Here is a 15,529-nt window from a genome sequence, read left to right as displayed (position 1 = left end):
GCAGTGCTGGCCATGACCACTGCTGCAGACCATACGTGTTTATAATGCCTGGCATGGCCACCCCGGAGCACCCTGAACTTTAGGCACTGCAGGGAGACAGGCCGGGGGAAAGAACTCTGAAGAGTGAGAGAGAAGGACTCCGGCGTGGGGAGACGTCAGCAGAGGAACAGGAGCCCGGACAGGGCCCAGGAAGGAGACTCACATCGGAGGTTGCACTTCTCGGTGAGCGAGATCCGCAGGTAGCTGTGACGGCGACCAAAGCCGTCGGTGAGGAAGGCCGAGAAGGGGGCTGAGTGCTCCCTCAGGAACCGCCTCCACCAGGACATTTCCTGCAGGGACAGATGTGGGGGACACTGGAGGCGTGGGGCAAGAGACCCCTGGGGAAAGCCCCCCTTGAGGACATCACCACTTTCCACTGACCACCCCTCTCTGACACTGGGCGGCTGCACCTCGGGCCTTTCCGTTGCCGTGGGGTCCGCAGTCCTGGGGGCGCGGGGGTTCCCTCACCCACAGACTGGCCTGAAGGCGGAGCGGGACCTCCGCAGGGCATGCCCACCCCCTCCCTCAAAGGAAGCCTGTCCAGGAACGAACGCCTCCAGTGCCTCTTGGACAGGTCGGTCACTGGGAGAGAACGTGCCACTTGGCACTTGGCAGCCAGGCCAGCTGGCAAGCGGGTCCAGGAAAGAGGAAGGAGGGAGCAGGAAACGGAGCGGACGCAGGCACCATAGCTGCTCTGCCTGGGACTCGGGTTAGCCACCTCTCCAACCACGGCCTCTCATGCCTTCCCCTTCCAACGACACAGAGCGAGCTCAGAGCAATCACTAACGCTGGGCTCCCCCTTCACCACCTCCCTGTAGACTGGGCTCCCTCCCCGGGGCATCCGTACTGCCCCGCAGGAGCCAACAAGCCGAGCACCGCACCGGGAGCAGCTGGGAGGAGTATGCCCAAGGAGTGGCTCCCTCCCACAGAAGGCCTTTGGGCTAGGATAGTACAACCCTGGAGACCTGCAGAAGCCCCGGGGGCCCCGCCCCCAAAGGCAGGCTGGAGGGGCCGGAAGGACCACGCAGAGACCACCCCAGTCTCTGTCTTCCATCCATGGCCAGAGGAAGCATTATGCACCCACTGTCTGAGGCCAAAGGGGGGGTGTTGCTGGAGGTTCCCCACAAGGCCCCAACGCCTGCTGGGGAGAGAAAGCAGACGTCCAACCTCAGCTTTTCCAAAGTCTGGTCTAGTCAGGCCTCCCACCTTGAGAGCAAAACCCCGGGTCAAGACAGATGCCAATGAGATAGTTGCTCTAAGAAGGAACATTTGCAAAGCATCTTAAAATCTCCCCAATGTTCTGTAAAATTTCCACACCTACCCCATAAAGGTTTTTTTTATAACTAAGGCTTGGATGGGGTCCAAGAACACCCTCATCAGAACTAGGAGTCAGTCAATCCATGGTGGCTGTAGAACCAGTAGCCGTGGCCACCATCACAGCCACCTGGCCTGTGCAGGTTCGCATTTGATTCGGACAGACGGTAATGAAACAACAGAGCCAAGAACTGGTGGGCCATTACCTTTAATCTTAACTCACACCCAGCGGGCAAGAAAATACACACAGTGGGAAAACACTTCCCTTTCCATTCAGGGCTCCCAAAGCCACTGACTTATCTGAGTCTCCTAGAATCAAAGGCCCCACCAGCCTTATTCACCTCTGTTCCCCATCTCCTTCTCTCTGCACAAACTCTTTACTAACTGGTTTCTCCTTCAGCACTCCGCCATCCTGGCTGCCTCTCCTCTGCAATGCTGATGGCAGGAACCTCGTGAGAGAGAGTGCACTGTCTGCTTCATTTTATAGTGTAGAAACTTAATGTCTTTAAGCCAATATACAAATAAGGAAGTCTCTGATACAAAGCCACTTATCTGAGGCATAAATGGGATTCCTCATAAGAGTGCACCACCCCACATCAAGCAACAGTCAAGGGTTTGGGGAAAAGCTTAGTTTTGAGAAGATCTTGGTATTAGAAGGATGTTGAAAAGATCTTAGTATTAAAAGGGTGGGAAAGTCTTAGTCTTAAAACTAAGCCTTAGGCTATAAGGACCTTGCCAGTTTACAGCCTGTCTCCCACACCCAATGCAAACTATAAACGAGCAAACATATATATCATATTTACAAACTTATTTGACTAGCAGTGGCGTAGTGGATAAAGTGTTGACCAGGGACACTGAGGTCCTAGGTTCGAAACCTGGGGTTGCCGGATTGAGCGTGGGCTCATCAGTTTGTGTGCAGAGTCGCCAGCTTGAGTGTGGGATCATTGACACGACCCCATGGTCGCTGGCTTGAGCCCAAGGTCGCTGGCTTGAGCAAGAAGTCACTGGCTTGGGTGGAGCCCACGAGGTCAAGGCACATAAAGAAGCAATCAATAAACAACTGAAATGCTGCGACTAGGAGTTGGTGCTTCTCATCTCTCTCCCTCCGGTCTATCTCTCCCTGTCTCTCTCTCTGTCTAAATAAAAGAAGAACTAGGAGCCCAAGTTCAGGTCTTCTGATTCCAAGTCCTAAGTTCCTTCCTCTAACTGCACCGGGTGTGTCTGAGAAGACCCATGGGACAGACCGAATACCAGGCCAGAAGTCATTTCTTCAGAATCTTTAAAACAGGCATCCCCAAACTACGGCCCGCGGGCCACATGCAGCCCCCTGAGGCCATTTATCTGGCCCCCTGCCGCACTTCCAGAAGGGGCACCTCTTTCATTGGTGGTCAGTGAGAGGAGCACTGTATGTGGCGGCCCTCCAATGGTCTGAGGGACAGTGAACTGGCCCCCGGTGTAAAAAGTTTGGGGACCCCTGCTTTAAAACAAAGAAATCATGACGTTGGGAGTTGCCCATGAGGTCTATGGGCAGGGCTCTGGACTGGGGGCAAGAATCCCTGGTTCCTGGGCCAAGTGTGACCTTACATTTGGGGAAAATGCCCTAATTCCTCAAGGTTTGCTTTCTCAGGTGTAAAATAAAGAGAATACTGGGCTCAGGAAGGGGAGGGGATGGGAGGAGCCACGAGGCTGGGAGGAGCCACCAGGCTGGGAGGGGAACACCTAGGGATGATGCTATCTTGTCACCTAAGACAGCCTGAGGCCCTCCTGAGGCCCAGGGTCTCTGTGCACCTGCACCCCAGAGGGGGTAACATTCACTCCAGTGGCCTCCTCAGCCCTGGCTGTACGTTAGAACCATTTGGGGAGCTTAAGAAAAATATTCCTCAAAGAAGACAAAAAAGAAAACAAGAAAAAGGATTTTGAAAAGAATTTTTAAAACATGATTTTAAAAAGGTTTAAAAAAAGAATAAAAATTCCTCTGGAGATCAAGTGAATCTGATCTCTGAGCGCTGGTGATGTCAACCTCCCAAGGTGATTGTAACATGCAGCCAGCGTCCAGGGCCCCCGCTTGCCTCAGGAGACAGAGGGGACATGACAGCGTGCGTGTGGGTGCTTCTGTCAAACTGACCTCACCCTGCCCACATGGAGACCAGCGTCCCATGTCCCCTGAGAAACCTGCTCCTCGTGACAAGGAAGCAGCATCACTTCTCTGAACTAGTCTGCTGTAAGCGTAACAGTGCCTCCCTCTCTCCCTCCTCCCCTCCCTCCCTCCCCAGCCCGCTGCCTGGCCACTGGCAGCCTTGGGGGCTGGGGCAGGGGACACTCCAGAGCCAAGAGTCCCCTTGGCCACCAGAGTCCAGGAGGTCAGATACCTGGGAATCCAGATTCACGGCAGAGTTGCACCTGCTTCTCCATCAACAGTTATTTGCAGTTCTTACTCGGTTAGTCACCCCAGGCCCCACGGCCTCACTAGCCAAGATGCCCCCCTGCCTGACTCTCATCTTAACAACCAGGGGAGGTGGCTGGATGAGGGAGGAGCCAAAATACACCCAGGAATTGGAAGCAAGGGAGAGGCCCAAGGAGTATGACTCAGCATAAATCAGGGAGCATGCAGTGTCATGGAGCAATCCAGAATGGAATAGGTCCTCTGTTCGGCCAGGGGAGGAGGAGCGGGCTGGATTTCACTGGGGTGAGCTTATCTCTCATTCAGACTCTGTACTGCCAGGACCTGACCCAGCCTCCTATTCATTCTCTCTCTCTCTCTCTCTCTCTCTCTCTCTCTCTCCCTCCCACCCCCGCCTTAGATATTAACAAGCCTCATCCCGGCCACTTTTCTCTTCCAACACTGCCTGTCCTACTTTTGTTCTTCCAGTTTTTTCCTTTCCCTTAAATCCCCTAGAGAAAAAAAATATCAGTACCAGTCAAAGGAGCCCAGGACGCAGAGGGATCTGCAACCAGGCAGGGTGGACGGCGAGGCCTCTCACCCAGGAAGGGCGGGACATATCAGAGGTAGATTGGCCTTAGCTGCTCATGTCCCCAGGGCCCCAGCCAGCTCCAGGCCGTTTCCCCTGTGCGGGAAGCCCTCTTGTGTGACTCTGCATCCCTGTGTCTACATAGTACGTTGGTAGCAAGTGGCAAACCATGTCAATGAACAACTGGGCAGGTGCCTCATCCAAAGAGAAAGGCGGTGTGCGCAAAAGCCCAGTTCCACTGGGGTCATCACTCACCTCCGGGCGGACTCGACTGAAAATGGCTTAGCCCAGCCTCGGACAGTGGTTCTCAGTAATGCTTGCACATCCAGGTCATCTGAAAAGCTTCTAAGTATTGATGATAGAGCCCCACCCAAGATTCTGACTCAGCTGGGATGGGGGCCCAGCTCTGGGTTTTTGTTTGTTTGAATTGTTCAGCTTTCCACTCTGCAGTGGGGCTGAGAACCACCAGCTCAGCCAGGATAAGGTGCCCTTTTTTTTGAGCAGCAGGGAAAGAAGACAGGATCATTGAGCTGTTCCTGCATGTGCCCGGGCGCTTCGGGACGATGCTCCCATCTGGCCAGGGCTTCATTTTTTTATTGACTGACTGATTTTTAGAGAGACAGAGAGGATAGAAGATAGAGGGGCGGGGGAAGGGAAGCTGTTGTTCCACTCATTCGCTCATTCTTGGTTGCTGTGCATACACGCACACGCACACACATGCACACACACACACACACGCCCTGATTGGAGAGCAAACCTGCAACCTTGCCGTTTCGGGATGACGCTCTTCACCAATTGAGCTAACTGGCCAGGGCCGTTAAGATGCTATTTTTCTCCAGGAGTAAGTGTTGTAATTCTGAGCACAGGCTTTGGAAGTAGGCAAACCTGAATTACAAGTTTGGCTCTGTTACTAACTAGCTGTCCAGCTAAGTTCTTTAAGCCTTTGTTTCCTCGTCCATAAAGTAGGGCTAATAATTCTATCCAACTCAATGGGAGGTGTTCCTGGCATAGAGTAGGTATAAAATATGTGATTCCTGCCATTTTCTTAAATTAAGTCCTACTTACATATATTCAGTCACCAAACAAGTATTCCTGAGGAGCACCAGCTGTGCGTGCTGACTCGTGTTCCCACTTCCGTGAGCTTCCCCAGTCCTGCAAGGCCCTGGCCTCCCAACCCTACTTAATGGCACAGGGGCCACCGCCAGGGTTTCCGACCTGCTGTCGCACCACTCAAAGCCGGACGGCGGGGCTGAGCCGCTCCCAGGCACTGATACTAGTGCTAACAACCAGGCGCTGAGCGGCCTACCACATACTACCTGTTATCTCCTGTCTTCCTGCCCGGTGCCGACTGGGGTGCAGCGGGGTGGGTAAGGGCGGCACCAGGGAGCTAAGTGCCTCCCGTCGCTGTCAGCCTTGGGCATTTGATTTCAGTGGGGAAAATCGGCCCCGAAATAGCTCTAGAACGTACACAGAGTAGAGGGTCATTCAAGAGAAAAAGCACGCACCAAACTCAAATATGAGTGGCCCTGATTGACCTGCTATTTGCAATGATGTAGACCATGGGTGCCTCAAAATTACGCTCCGCTTTGTGCCAGGACTTAGCCAAGCGCACAGCCCAGGCCTAGCTCCCTCTTCTCCCTCAGCCCCGCCTGCCTAAGGGTGCCGTCTTCACATCGTGGCCCCTGGCAAGGAGGGTCACACTTTACCTAAGCAAAGCTTTTAAATTAGAGCTGGGCAGGCTGGGAGTCAAGATAACACCCTGCTCTGCTCATCTTCTCTCCCTCCCCGTGTCCCTGCCCCAGGCAGGCCCTGCTGTCCCCTCCTACCTTCTCCTCCACCCACTTCCTTCCTCCACCACCCCTCTCCAGCATCCTTCCTTCTCAGCCCTCTGCACAGCGGTCACTCGGCTTTGCAGGGGCCCTCTCTCCCCTGCTCCAAGGCAGCAGACCCCGGCCCCGAGGCCAGTCCTCCGGTGCCCCAACAAAGCCTGCATGAGCCCCCGAGGGAGAAAGAGGGGTGCTGTGCTTCTGGACTGGGGCCACCCCAGTCACAACGGCAGGCAGCCGTGTCGCCCCTTCCCACTTCCCTGCTTAGCCACGTACCACCACTGCCCCTTCCCACGCGTGGAGGCTGCTCAACCTGTGCTGGGTCCAAACCCAAGGCCTCCTCTCCACCGTCCTCACGGCCAGCTCCCACGCCACGCGCACGCCCCTCGCACATCCACACCCCGACACATGAAATGCTACCTACCCAGTCTCTCCCCTCTGTCTCCCCAAGCACCCCCACCCCAAACCAGAGGTCAGGGCCCTGCCTAGGGTGTGCGAAAAGGTACCCTGCAGGAAGGGAAGGGGGCACAGGGGTCCCGGGCGCCCCCACCTCTGCTCTCTCCAACTGGCAAGCTCTGGGGGTGGGCTGAACATGGACATATATAGCCCCAGACTTGTCTCACCTCCAAGTCTCTTAAAGACAGTCTGTGCCTGCCCCCGCACCACGGAAGGATGGGCTGGTTCCACCCTCCGGTCTTACAGACCTGAAGAGCGAGGAAGTGACAGCCCCAGGAGCCAGGTGACACTGGAGGCAGAGCAAGGCTGACAGCCTCCCTGTGCTCTGCCTATTATTCGCGCCCCCACACTAGTTGGGTTTCAAACAGCCAGAAATACCTGCTGACTCCACTGCCTGCAGATCACCATGTTAGGCACCATGAGGAAAAAGCAAGAAACGCAGGGAGCACCCAGCGCTCAGGAAGAACCCGTCTGCTGAGGATAACCCAGGTGGGGGACATCCAAGATGGGAGGGCTGTGGTCAAATGGTTGACAGGATGACTATCTTGAATGTCCAGGTGGGAAGGACTAATGGAACACGGCATGGCCCAGTTGTTGTATTAACCATAATACAACAAATATATATTTAACACAGCACTTACAACGGGCCAGGCTCTGTTCTAAGTATGTGTGAATAATCATTAACTCCTTTAGTCCCTGTGACCGCCTGATAGAGTAGACACTATTATTGCCACTTCACAAAGGAGAAGACAGGCACGAGAGGTGAAGCTCACACACCCACAAGTGGTCGGGCTGGGGTCCAATCCAGCCAGCCATCTGTTCCAGAGGCCCTGCTCGTCCCTGCTCTTTGTAGCTCCCTCACAATGCAAGGAAGAGGGTCAGGGGCAGCTCCTTCCCTGTTTTCCCCACAGGTACTAGACCAGGGGTAGTCCACCTTTTTATACCTACTGCCCACTTTTGTATCTCTGTTAGTAGTAACATTTTCTAACCCCCCACCAGTTACACAGTAATGGTGATTTATAAAGTAGGGAAGTAACTTTACTTTATAAAACTTATAAAGCAGAGTTACAGCAAGTTAAAGCATATAATAATAATTACTTACCAAGTACTTTATGTCAGATTTTCGCTGTTTGGCAGAATAAATCTTTTATAAAACAACTTACTGTAGTTAAATCTATCTTTTTATTTATACTTTGGTTGCTCCGCTACCGCCCACCATGAAAGCCACTAGTGGGCGGTAGGGACCAGGTTGACCACCACTGGACTAGACTGTGAGTTCCTGCCCCTTCCTGTCCTGTGACTCCAGGGTTGTTGACTTCGATAAGCCCGCACACCTGAAACACAGACTACTTTTTAGATTTACAGACTCTACGATTTACTGTGAGGACTAAAACACTTAGCACAGGTCCTCTTGTGAAAGGTACAAAATGAATTAGGTCCAAGAAGAAGAAGAAATCCTTTTCTTTCGAAGAACTGTTTGAAGATCTCTCATCAATCTTTGCTTTCCTGCTTTCCCCTCGATGGGGTTCACAGGTCAAGGACACGGAATAACTTCTCCACTTCCCAGAAACTGGGCCTGCTTATCTGAGGATCCCAGAGGGGAGCTCAAGTTAGGCTCCCCCTCACTGGGCAGTGGTGGGGGCCCGGGAGGGGCGTATGATCTGATAAATCTCAGGACATGAAACCTGTGCTGAGAGATGGGAAGAGAACGACCAGGCGGGTCTAGAAAGAAGGTTTCACCGCAAACTTCTTCTCTGACCACATGCACAGAAGCACAAGCAACTTAAAAGTTGTTACGATATGAATCCCTCTGAGGGGTGCTGTCTAGGACTGAGGGGGTCACCCCAGCCCTGGAGAGATCAGGGAAATCCCTCACCTGGAAGGACCCAGGTCCTGCTCGCTGCGGCTCTAAAATAAGGCTGACCCCTCCTAAGGGAAATAAAACTGAAACAGAAAGTCAGTCGGAGCCCTGCGGCCACAGAAGTGACAACTGACTATCGGCAGCACCAAGGTGACATTTTTAGTGTCAGACTTGACAGCAGGGTGTCACAAGAACACCTGGTCATACACAAACAACCTCCACTGGGGGGACAGGAAGGAAAATGTTTAAGGAAGAGATTGAGTGTGTGGTGCGGGTTAGAAGGGGTCTTAATAACATCTCATAGGACCCAAAGTCCACCCGCCTGCTCGGACCCGGGGGTGGCACGGCTGGGTGAGCAGGGAAGTTTATAAGTGAGACCCGAGGAGCGAGCCCCCTCCCCCACCCTGGCTGAAGTACGGGGAGAGACGGGGCAGTCTATCAGAGAACCTCATTCCACTCCGCTCCCCACCCCCCAATGAAGTGACTAGGGGTCCTGCCCAGGAGCGGCAGCCTCGGACGGACCGCGGTACATTTCTCCGCAGAAGGGGCCGCTGGGCAGGCCACCCCCGCGCGCGGAAGGTGCAGATGCGCGCGGGCTCACCTCCCTGGCAGATCGGGAGGGCTCCACCGGGTCGGGCTGCGTCACCGGAGCTCCCGAGCTGCAGCTCCGGACACTGGACCTCAGGACCTGCCGCAGCATCCGGGACACAGGCTGTGCCGCCATGAAGCCTGTTGGCCTGGGCGAGACTCTCTGGAGTAGCCGGTTTCGGAGCACTCTAGCCCCGGACTCCACACCCTGGGTCATCGCGGCAGGGGCGGGACAGGGGAGGGTCCCATGCAGCCAATCGTCGAGAGTTCCTGAGCCGCACAGCCAATAGGCGAGGGCCCATCACCGCGCAGCCTTCTGGGAGTTGTAGTCCACGCCTTCTGCTCCAGTCTTAGGCCGGGTAAGGCGTTCCTAGGGCTTGGGAAGACCCAAGTTCAAACTGTAGTGGAGATCTCAGGTGTTTTCCTGCAGGCTTCTCTGGCTGCTCTGGTCCGGTGTTCAGGTTGTACTCTGCTGTGGGCAGAGTAGGACTACGGCCAGGTGAATAAAGGCATTGCTATTGGCACAAAATCTAAGAGGTACCAAAAAAAAAAAAAAAAAAAGTAACTTATTGGCCCTTCCTGGGTAGCTTAGTTTGTTAGAGCGTCATCACCACAAGCTGAGGCTGCAGATTTAGCAACCTGGTCAGGGCACATACAAGAATCAACCCAAAATCCCAATGTCATTTTTTAAAGAAATAGAACAAAAAAATTTACCAGATCTATATGGAACCATAAAAGACCCAGAATAGACAAAGCAATCCTGAGGGGAAAAAAATATGTGGTTGGAGGTAACACATTACCTGCTTCAAATTATACTATAGAACCACGATAATCAAAACAGCATGGTATTGACAGAAAAACAGACATACAGACCAATGGGACAGACTTGAGAACCCAGAAATAACACCAGATACATATGGATAAATAATCTTTGACAAAAAAGCCCAAAACATACAATGGATAAAAGGAAGCCTCTAATAAATGGTGCAGGGAATATTGGAAAGCCACATTCAAATTAATGTAACTTGATTATACCTTATTACTATGTACCAAAATTAATCCAAAATGGATCTAACCTAAATATAAGACCTAAAACAATAAATTACATAGAAGAAAACATAGGTACTAAACTTATGAACCTTGGCCATAGAGAACATTTTATGATTTGACCCCAGTGGTAAGGGAAGAAAAGGCAAAAATAAATGAACTGGACTATAGCAAACCAAAAAGCTTCTGCACAGCAAAAAAAAACTCCAAAACCTGACAATAAAAACAAAAAGGGAGCCAACTAAATGGGAGATGATATTCACAAACAACAGCTCTGATAATGGGTTAATATTCCAAATATATAAAGAACTCAGAAAACTCAGCAACAAAGAAGCAAACAATCCAATTTAAAAAATGGGGAGAGGTCCTGAATAGACAGACACTTCTCCCATGAACAAGCAACAAATAAACATGTGAAAAGCTATTCACCTTTACTAGCTATTAGAGAAATGCAAATAAAAACCACAGTGAGATACCACCTCACACCTGTTAGATTGGCTGTTAGCTGTGGAAATAAAAGAATCCTCATTCACTGTTGGTGAAAACGTAAACTAGTACAGCTATTATGGAAGGCAGTATGGAGATTCCTCAAAAAATTAAGAATATAATTTTATGACCCAGCAATCCCTTTACTAGATATCTATCCAATAAACTCGAAAACATTGGTACACAAAGACACATACATGCCTGTGTTCATTGCAGCATTATTCATGGTGGCCAAGGCATAGAAACAACCAAAATGACCCTTTCAGAGGATTGGATAAAGATGTGGTACATCTATACAATAGAATACTACTCAGCCATAAGAAATGATGCTATATTGCCATTTATGACAACATGGATGAACTCTGAGAACATTATACTGAGTGAAATAAGTAAATCAGAAAAAGCTAAGAACTATATGATTTCACACATAAGTGGGATATAAAACTGAGACTCACGGACACAGATAAAAGTAAAGTGGCTACCGGGGTGGGGGAGGCAAATGCGTGGTGGAGGAAAATGAGTTCACTTTGGGTGACTACTTCTATCCCATGGCCTCCTTCTCTTCTGTCTTACTTCTCCTCCTGCCTTCTTTGAGCAGGGATACTTGTCCCTGTATTTAGAGACCACCTGGAGAACCCAGGCATCCCTGTCTCGGGTTTCCAGATAGATCTGGCCGGTAGGAGGCACAGCCAGTAGGAGGCACAGCCAGGAGCTCAGAGAGCAGAAGGAGAGCAGTCAGAGTACTCACTCCTCCTGCTCCCTCCCTGTTTTGCTGTGGTTCTGTCAATGACTCTGCCCTTCTAGAACTATGGCTGGTGTCACACAGCCCCTCTGCAATAAGTTCAGCTCTTACCACGACCAGTAAAACCATTTCTAACTCTCGTCCCTTCTAGCTGTGGGGCGTTGTATTTCCTCTTTAGATAGCCATGGCTGCCTCAACATCCCTGTTGACCCCTGTAACTCCACCCACCCCTCAGAGTGGCCCCCTTCATGAACACATCCCTTCAAATCTGAGAGAAGCATGCTGTCTGCTTCTTGCTGGTTCCATGACTGATGCAGAATTTAAGGACTTCTCCTTCCCATTGTACCCTAGATCACCTTTGTTAAAATAGTGGCATTTCCAACAAAGTGACAGTTCATTTATTTATAAGATAAGCCCTTTGAAGGCAGTTCCAAATCTCATCCATCTGTAATCATAGCACCTAGCGTGGTGTTTGATGCAGAGTAAGCTCCAATAAGTGTGCATTGAATGATGCATTTAGTATCTTTTACTTGCCTTCCCAGTCAGTTGACTGTATCAGTCAGGGTGAGGTAGATTGTGCTGTTATAACAAACAACCCCAACATCTCAATGGCTGAAAACCAGACATGTTTGTTTTTCATTTGTGCTACAGGTCCATCAAAAGTTAGCTGGGGCCTGACCAGGCGGTGGCACAGATAGAGCGTTAAACTGGGATGCGGAGGACCCAGGTGTGAGACCCCAAGGTTGCCAGCTTGAGCACGGGCTCATCTGGCTTGAGCAAAAAGCTCACCAGCTCGGCCCCAAGGTCACTGGCTCGAGCAAGGGGTTACTCAGTCTGCTGAAGGCCCGAGGTCAAGGCACATATGAGAGAGTAATCAATGAACAACTAAGGTGTTGCAACAAAAAACTGATGATTGATGCTTTTCACCTCTCTCTCCATTCCTGTCTGTCTGTCCCTATCTGTCCCTCTCTCTGACTCTCTATCTGTCCCTGTAAAAAAAAAAAAAAAGAAAAAGAAAAAGTTAGCTGGGGACTGTTCCCCATGAATGTCCTCTTCGCCCTGAGCCCCAGGCCGATGGGCAGTTAGTATCCACGTGGAACACGGGGGATGATGAAGACAGAAAGACTATGCCAAATAGAAAACTGGCTCCTAGCACTTCCTCCTGGAGATGTCACAAGTCACCCAGCTCACAGCAAGTCCTGTGGCCTCATTTCCTTTCAAAAGCAAGTGAAACTTAGTCCTCCCACAAAAAGAGGAAGCAGATATTAGTAAGAATCTTACACAGGAACAAAATCCCTCTTGTGCTCTAGTGTGGCACCGGCTTTTCTTATTTCTCTGGACCAGCTCTTCCCTTTATTCGTCCCTGTCACCCCTCTTGCCTACTGAAGCCAGCCACAGTGGCCATAAATGTCTGGACACGTCAGCCACACTCCCAGAGCCATGATGTGCCGATTCCAGAAATCTCTTGTTTCGAGTCTACCATCAACAAGAGTAAGAGCGTGAGAGTTTGTCATACGTCTTCAATTCAGTGGTTCCCAAAGTGTGGGTTTCCCAGGTCACCTATTTTCATAATAACTCTAAGACAGTATCTGCCTTCCCGCCCCCACGCTCCTACAGAGGAGCTGTACAGAGGAATTTTCCTCAGGTTATCCAACCGTGATTTCACAACAGATTGGATGCAAAGGCAGCTATGCGACTCCAGCCGTCTTCGACTAATCCTGACATGAGAGGGATTTGCAAAAATACATCACTATGTCACTTTTCTACTTTTTTGTAAGTAGTTATTTTAGTAAGTATGATGTTAACATGTAATAGATATTTTTTACTTTATTTTAAAATGAGTTAAATATTTAAACATTTTTTCCATTTTATTTCTAATATGGTAAAAATAACTGAAATAAATTGGTGTAGTAAATAGCTATACAATAAATATAGCACACATAAGCAGAATTATTTGAAATCTTTGATACTTTTTAAGAGTATAAAGGGCTCCTGACATAAAGGTCAGGGATTGCTGCCTTAATATTTACTTCCTCACTTTCTGGAGACTCAGAGGCAGCCTAATAGTGCTTTTTTATTTGTTTTGTTTTAAGTGAGAGAAGGGGAGATAGAGAGACAGATTCCCGCATGCACCTCTGACCAGGATTCATCTGGCAACCCCCATCTGGGGCTGATGCTTGGACTAACCAAGCTATCCTCAGCACCTGAGGCCAACACTTGGACCACTTGAGCCACTGGCTGCAAGAGGGGAGAAAGAAGGGGGAGAGGGAGGGGAAGGGAAGTAGATGGTCACTTTTCACATGTACCCGGACTGAGAATTAAACCCGGGATGTCAGCACACCGGGCCAGAGCTCTATCCACTGGGCCAAGGCTCTAGCCACTTAGCCAACCAGCCAGGGCCCCTAATAGTGCTTGGTAATTGCTCTGCGTCTACATCATTCTCCCCGAACCATTGAAAGGAGGGTAAACTCCCCGACTTCCCTGGGCTTTGGGAGCGGGCCACCTGTTTTGCTAAGGAGATAGGGGTGGGATGAGGGTGTCGGGGGTCCTCCCTAGAAGCCCACGACCCACACAGGAGCCCCGTGCTGGTGACCAGCCCCACGCTTCATGTCTAACCTCTACCGTTCAGTCACTCTCTGTCTTCACTGGTTTAGGTTTCTCATTGGTTAGAAATCATGAATGGGCTTTCAGCTTTGTTCGGATAAGTAAATCATAAAACGTGTGAGCGAGGGCCCTGCTGTTTTTATGATACTGTTTGGGAACTAGGAGTGCCTTCCTAGAGTCATGGAAGCCATCCTTTCCCCCCGAGAAGGACAGTGTAGAGACTGACTTCTTCAGGTCCGGTGGGCCTCTGGTCGGGCTTTATCAGAATTAGGGATCTGCCACAGGTGTTTGTGGGTCTATTGTAAACCGGGAATATTCCCATCAAACGAGGTTAACTGGTTTCCACCAAGAGGTAGCCAAGGAAAAGAAAGGGAAATGGGGGAGGTATCATAATGAATTGGGGCAATTAAGAAGGCACAGGGTTTGCCAAGAAGGAGGGGTGCCAGCAGCCCACACTACCAGGGGGTCCCCAGAGCCACGGTGGTCTGGGAGGTGAGGAGGGCGTGGGAGGGCCCCGAGAACCCGCTTCCCAGATCTCCCCAGATCTTCGGCAGACCCACCCTTCATCTCTGTTATGAAATCGCCCTGAACCATTTTTCCTTCTAATCTCCTTCCAAGGATATGATGGCTTTAAGTAAGGTCTTGAATTATTAAGTACTCCTCACTTCAAGAGGTGGAGTCTAGTTTCCCTCTCCTTAAATGTGGGCTACACTGAGGAATTCTAATAACTGGAATGTGGTAAAAGTGATGCTGTCGGGCTTCTGAGGTTAGTTAGTAAAAGACAGTGCGGCTTTCTCCTTGCTCTCTCTTGAATCTGCATTCTGGGAGAAGCCAGTTGCTGTGGTGGGTGCAGCGCCCTGGAGAGGCCCAGGTGGCCAGGAGCTGAAACCTCCTCCCTGTAGCCAGTGAGGAAGTGAGGCTGCCAGCCAACAGCCGTGAGCGTGAGCCATCCTGGATTCAGATCTGCCAGAGCCCCCTGGCTGGCCCCTCTCAGACTCCTGACCCTTAGAAACTGGGAGATAACGGATGTTGTTGGAAGCCACCACATTTGCAGTAACTTATGGCGCAGCACTGAATAATGAATGTTACTGGACTAAAGAGGTCCCTGTGCCTGCACACTTCAAAGTCTAATCAAATGCAAACAGGAGTTTACAGCCAAGAAAGTGAGGGTTTATTAGTAGAGAAAATGGTGCCCTTGCCAGGAGTCACAGGTGAGCTAGTGATCAGAGACCTGGCTCTCCGATGGCTTCTATGAGATGGGTCATACAGCGGAAAAAAAGCATTAATCATGGTGAGGAAAGGAGTTAAGGCAGTGAGTGGTCTATACCGACTGGTCAGTACTAATGTGGAGGGTAGCTGATCATCACATCTGGTCCTGAAGTCAGCCACGGTGTTGCTTAGTCTGCTTTGTTCTGCTTTCCTGGGTCTGGAGTTGAAACACAACTGAGGCCTAAATACTATCGTTAGTTTAATTGAAAACTCTGTCTCTGTGGTCAATAGACTGGAGGCTTTATTTCTGACCCAAAGGCTTAATGATTTAGGGAGTAGAAGTGCTAGAGAGAAGGGGGCAGGTGAGTCAGGGTGCTTGATGAGGCCT

At 50.7% G+C, this 15,529-nt stretch overlaps 1 protein-coding gene across 4 annotated transcripts in view; it reads right to left on the bottom strand.

Moving 5' to 3' along the window:
- Nucleotides 1–9,578, bottom strand: part of MOCS1 (molybdenum cofactor synthesis 1) — a 38,908-nt gene extending 29,330 nt beyond the window's left edge. Inside the window, exons 1-2 of one of the 4 annotated variants that reach the window (XM_066359494.1) lie at nucleotides 9,067–9,578; nucleotides 203–329 (exon numbers count right to left, since the gene is read on the bottom strand). In XM_066359494.1, the coding sequence (XP_066215591.1) occupies nucleotides 203–329; nucleotides 9,067–9,270 (331 nt within the window). In that variant the 5' untranslated portion in view covers nucleotides 9,271–9,578. Of the gene's footprint in view, nucleotides 1–202; nucleotides 330–8,480; nucleotides 8,506–9,066 lie in introns of those variants that run through there. The other 3 variants (XM_066359493.1, XM_066359496.1, XM_066359495.1) reach the window with 3 other exon arrangements.
- Between the last annotated feature and the right edge of the window lie 5,951 nt (nucleotides 9,579–15,529).

The sequence above is a fragment of the Saccopteryx leptura genome, chromosome 1 (genome assembly GCF_036850995.1).
Source record: "Saccopteryx leptura isolate mSacLep1 chromosome 1, mSacLep1_pri_phased_curated, whole genome shotgun sequence".
NCBI classification, from domain to species: domain Eukaryota; kingdom Metazoa; phylum Chordata; class Mammalia; order Chiroptera; family Emballonuridae; genus Saccopteryx; species Saccopteryx leptura.
Note: the sequence above shows the minus strand (reverse complement) of the source record. Positions and strands in the feature narration are given on the sequence as shown.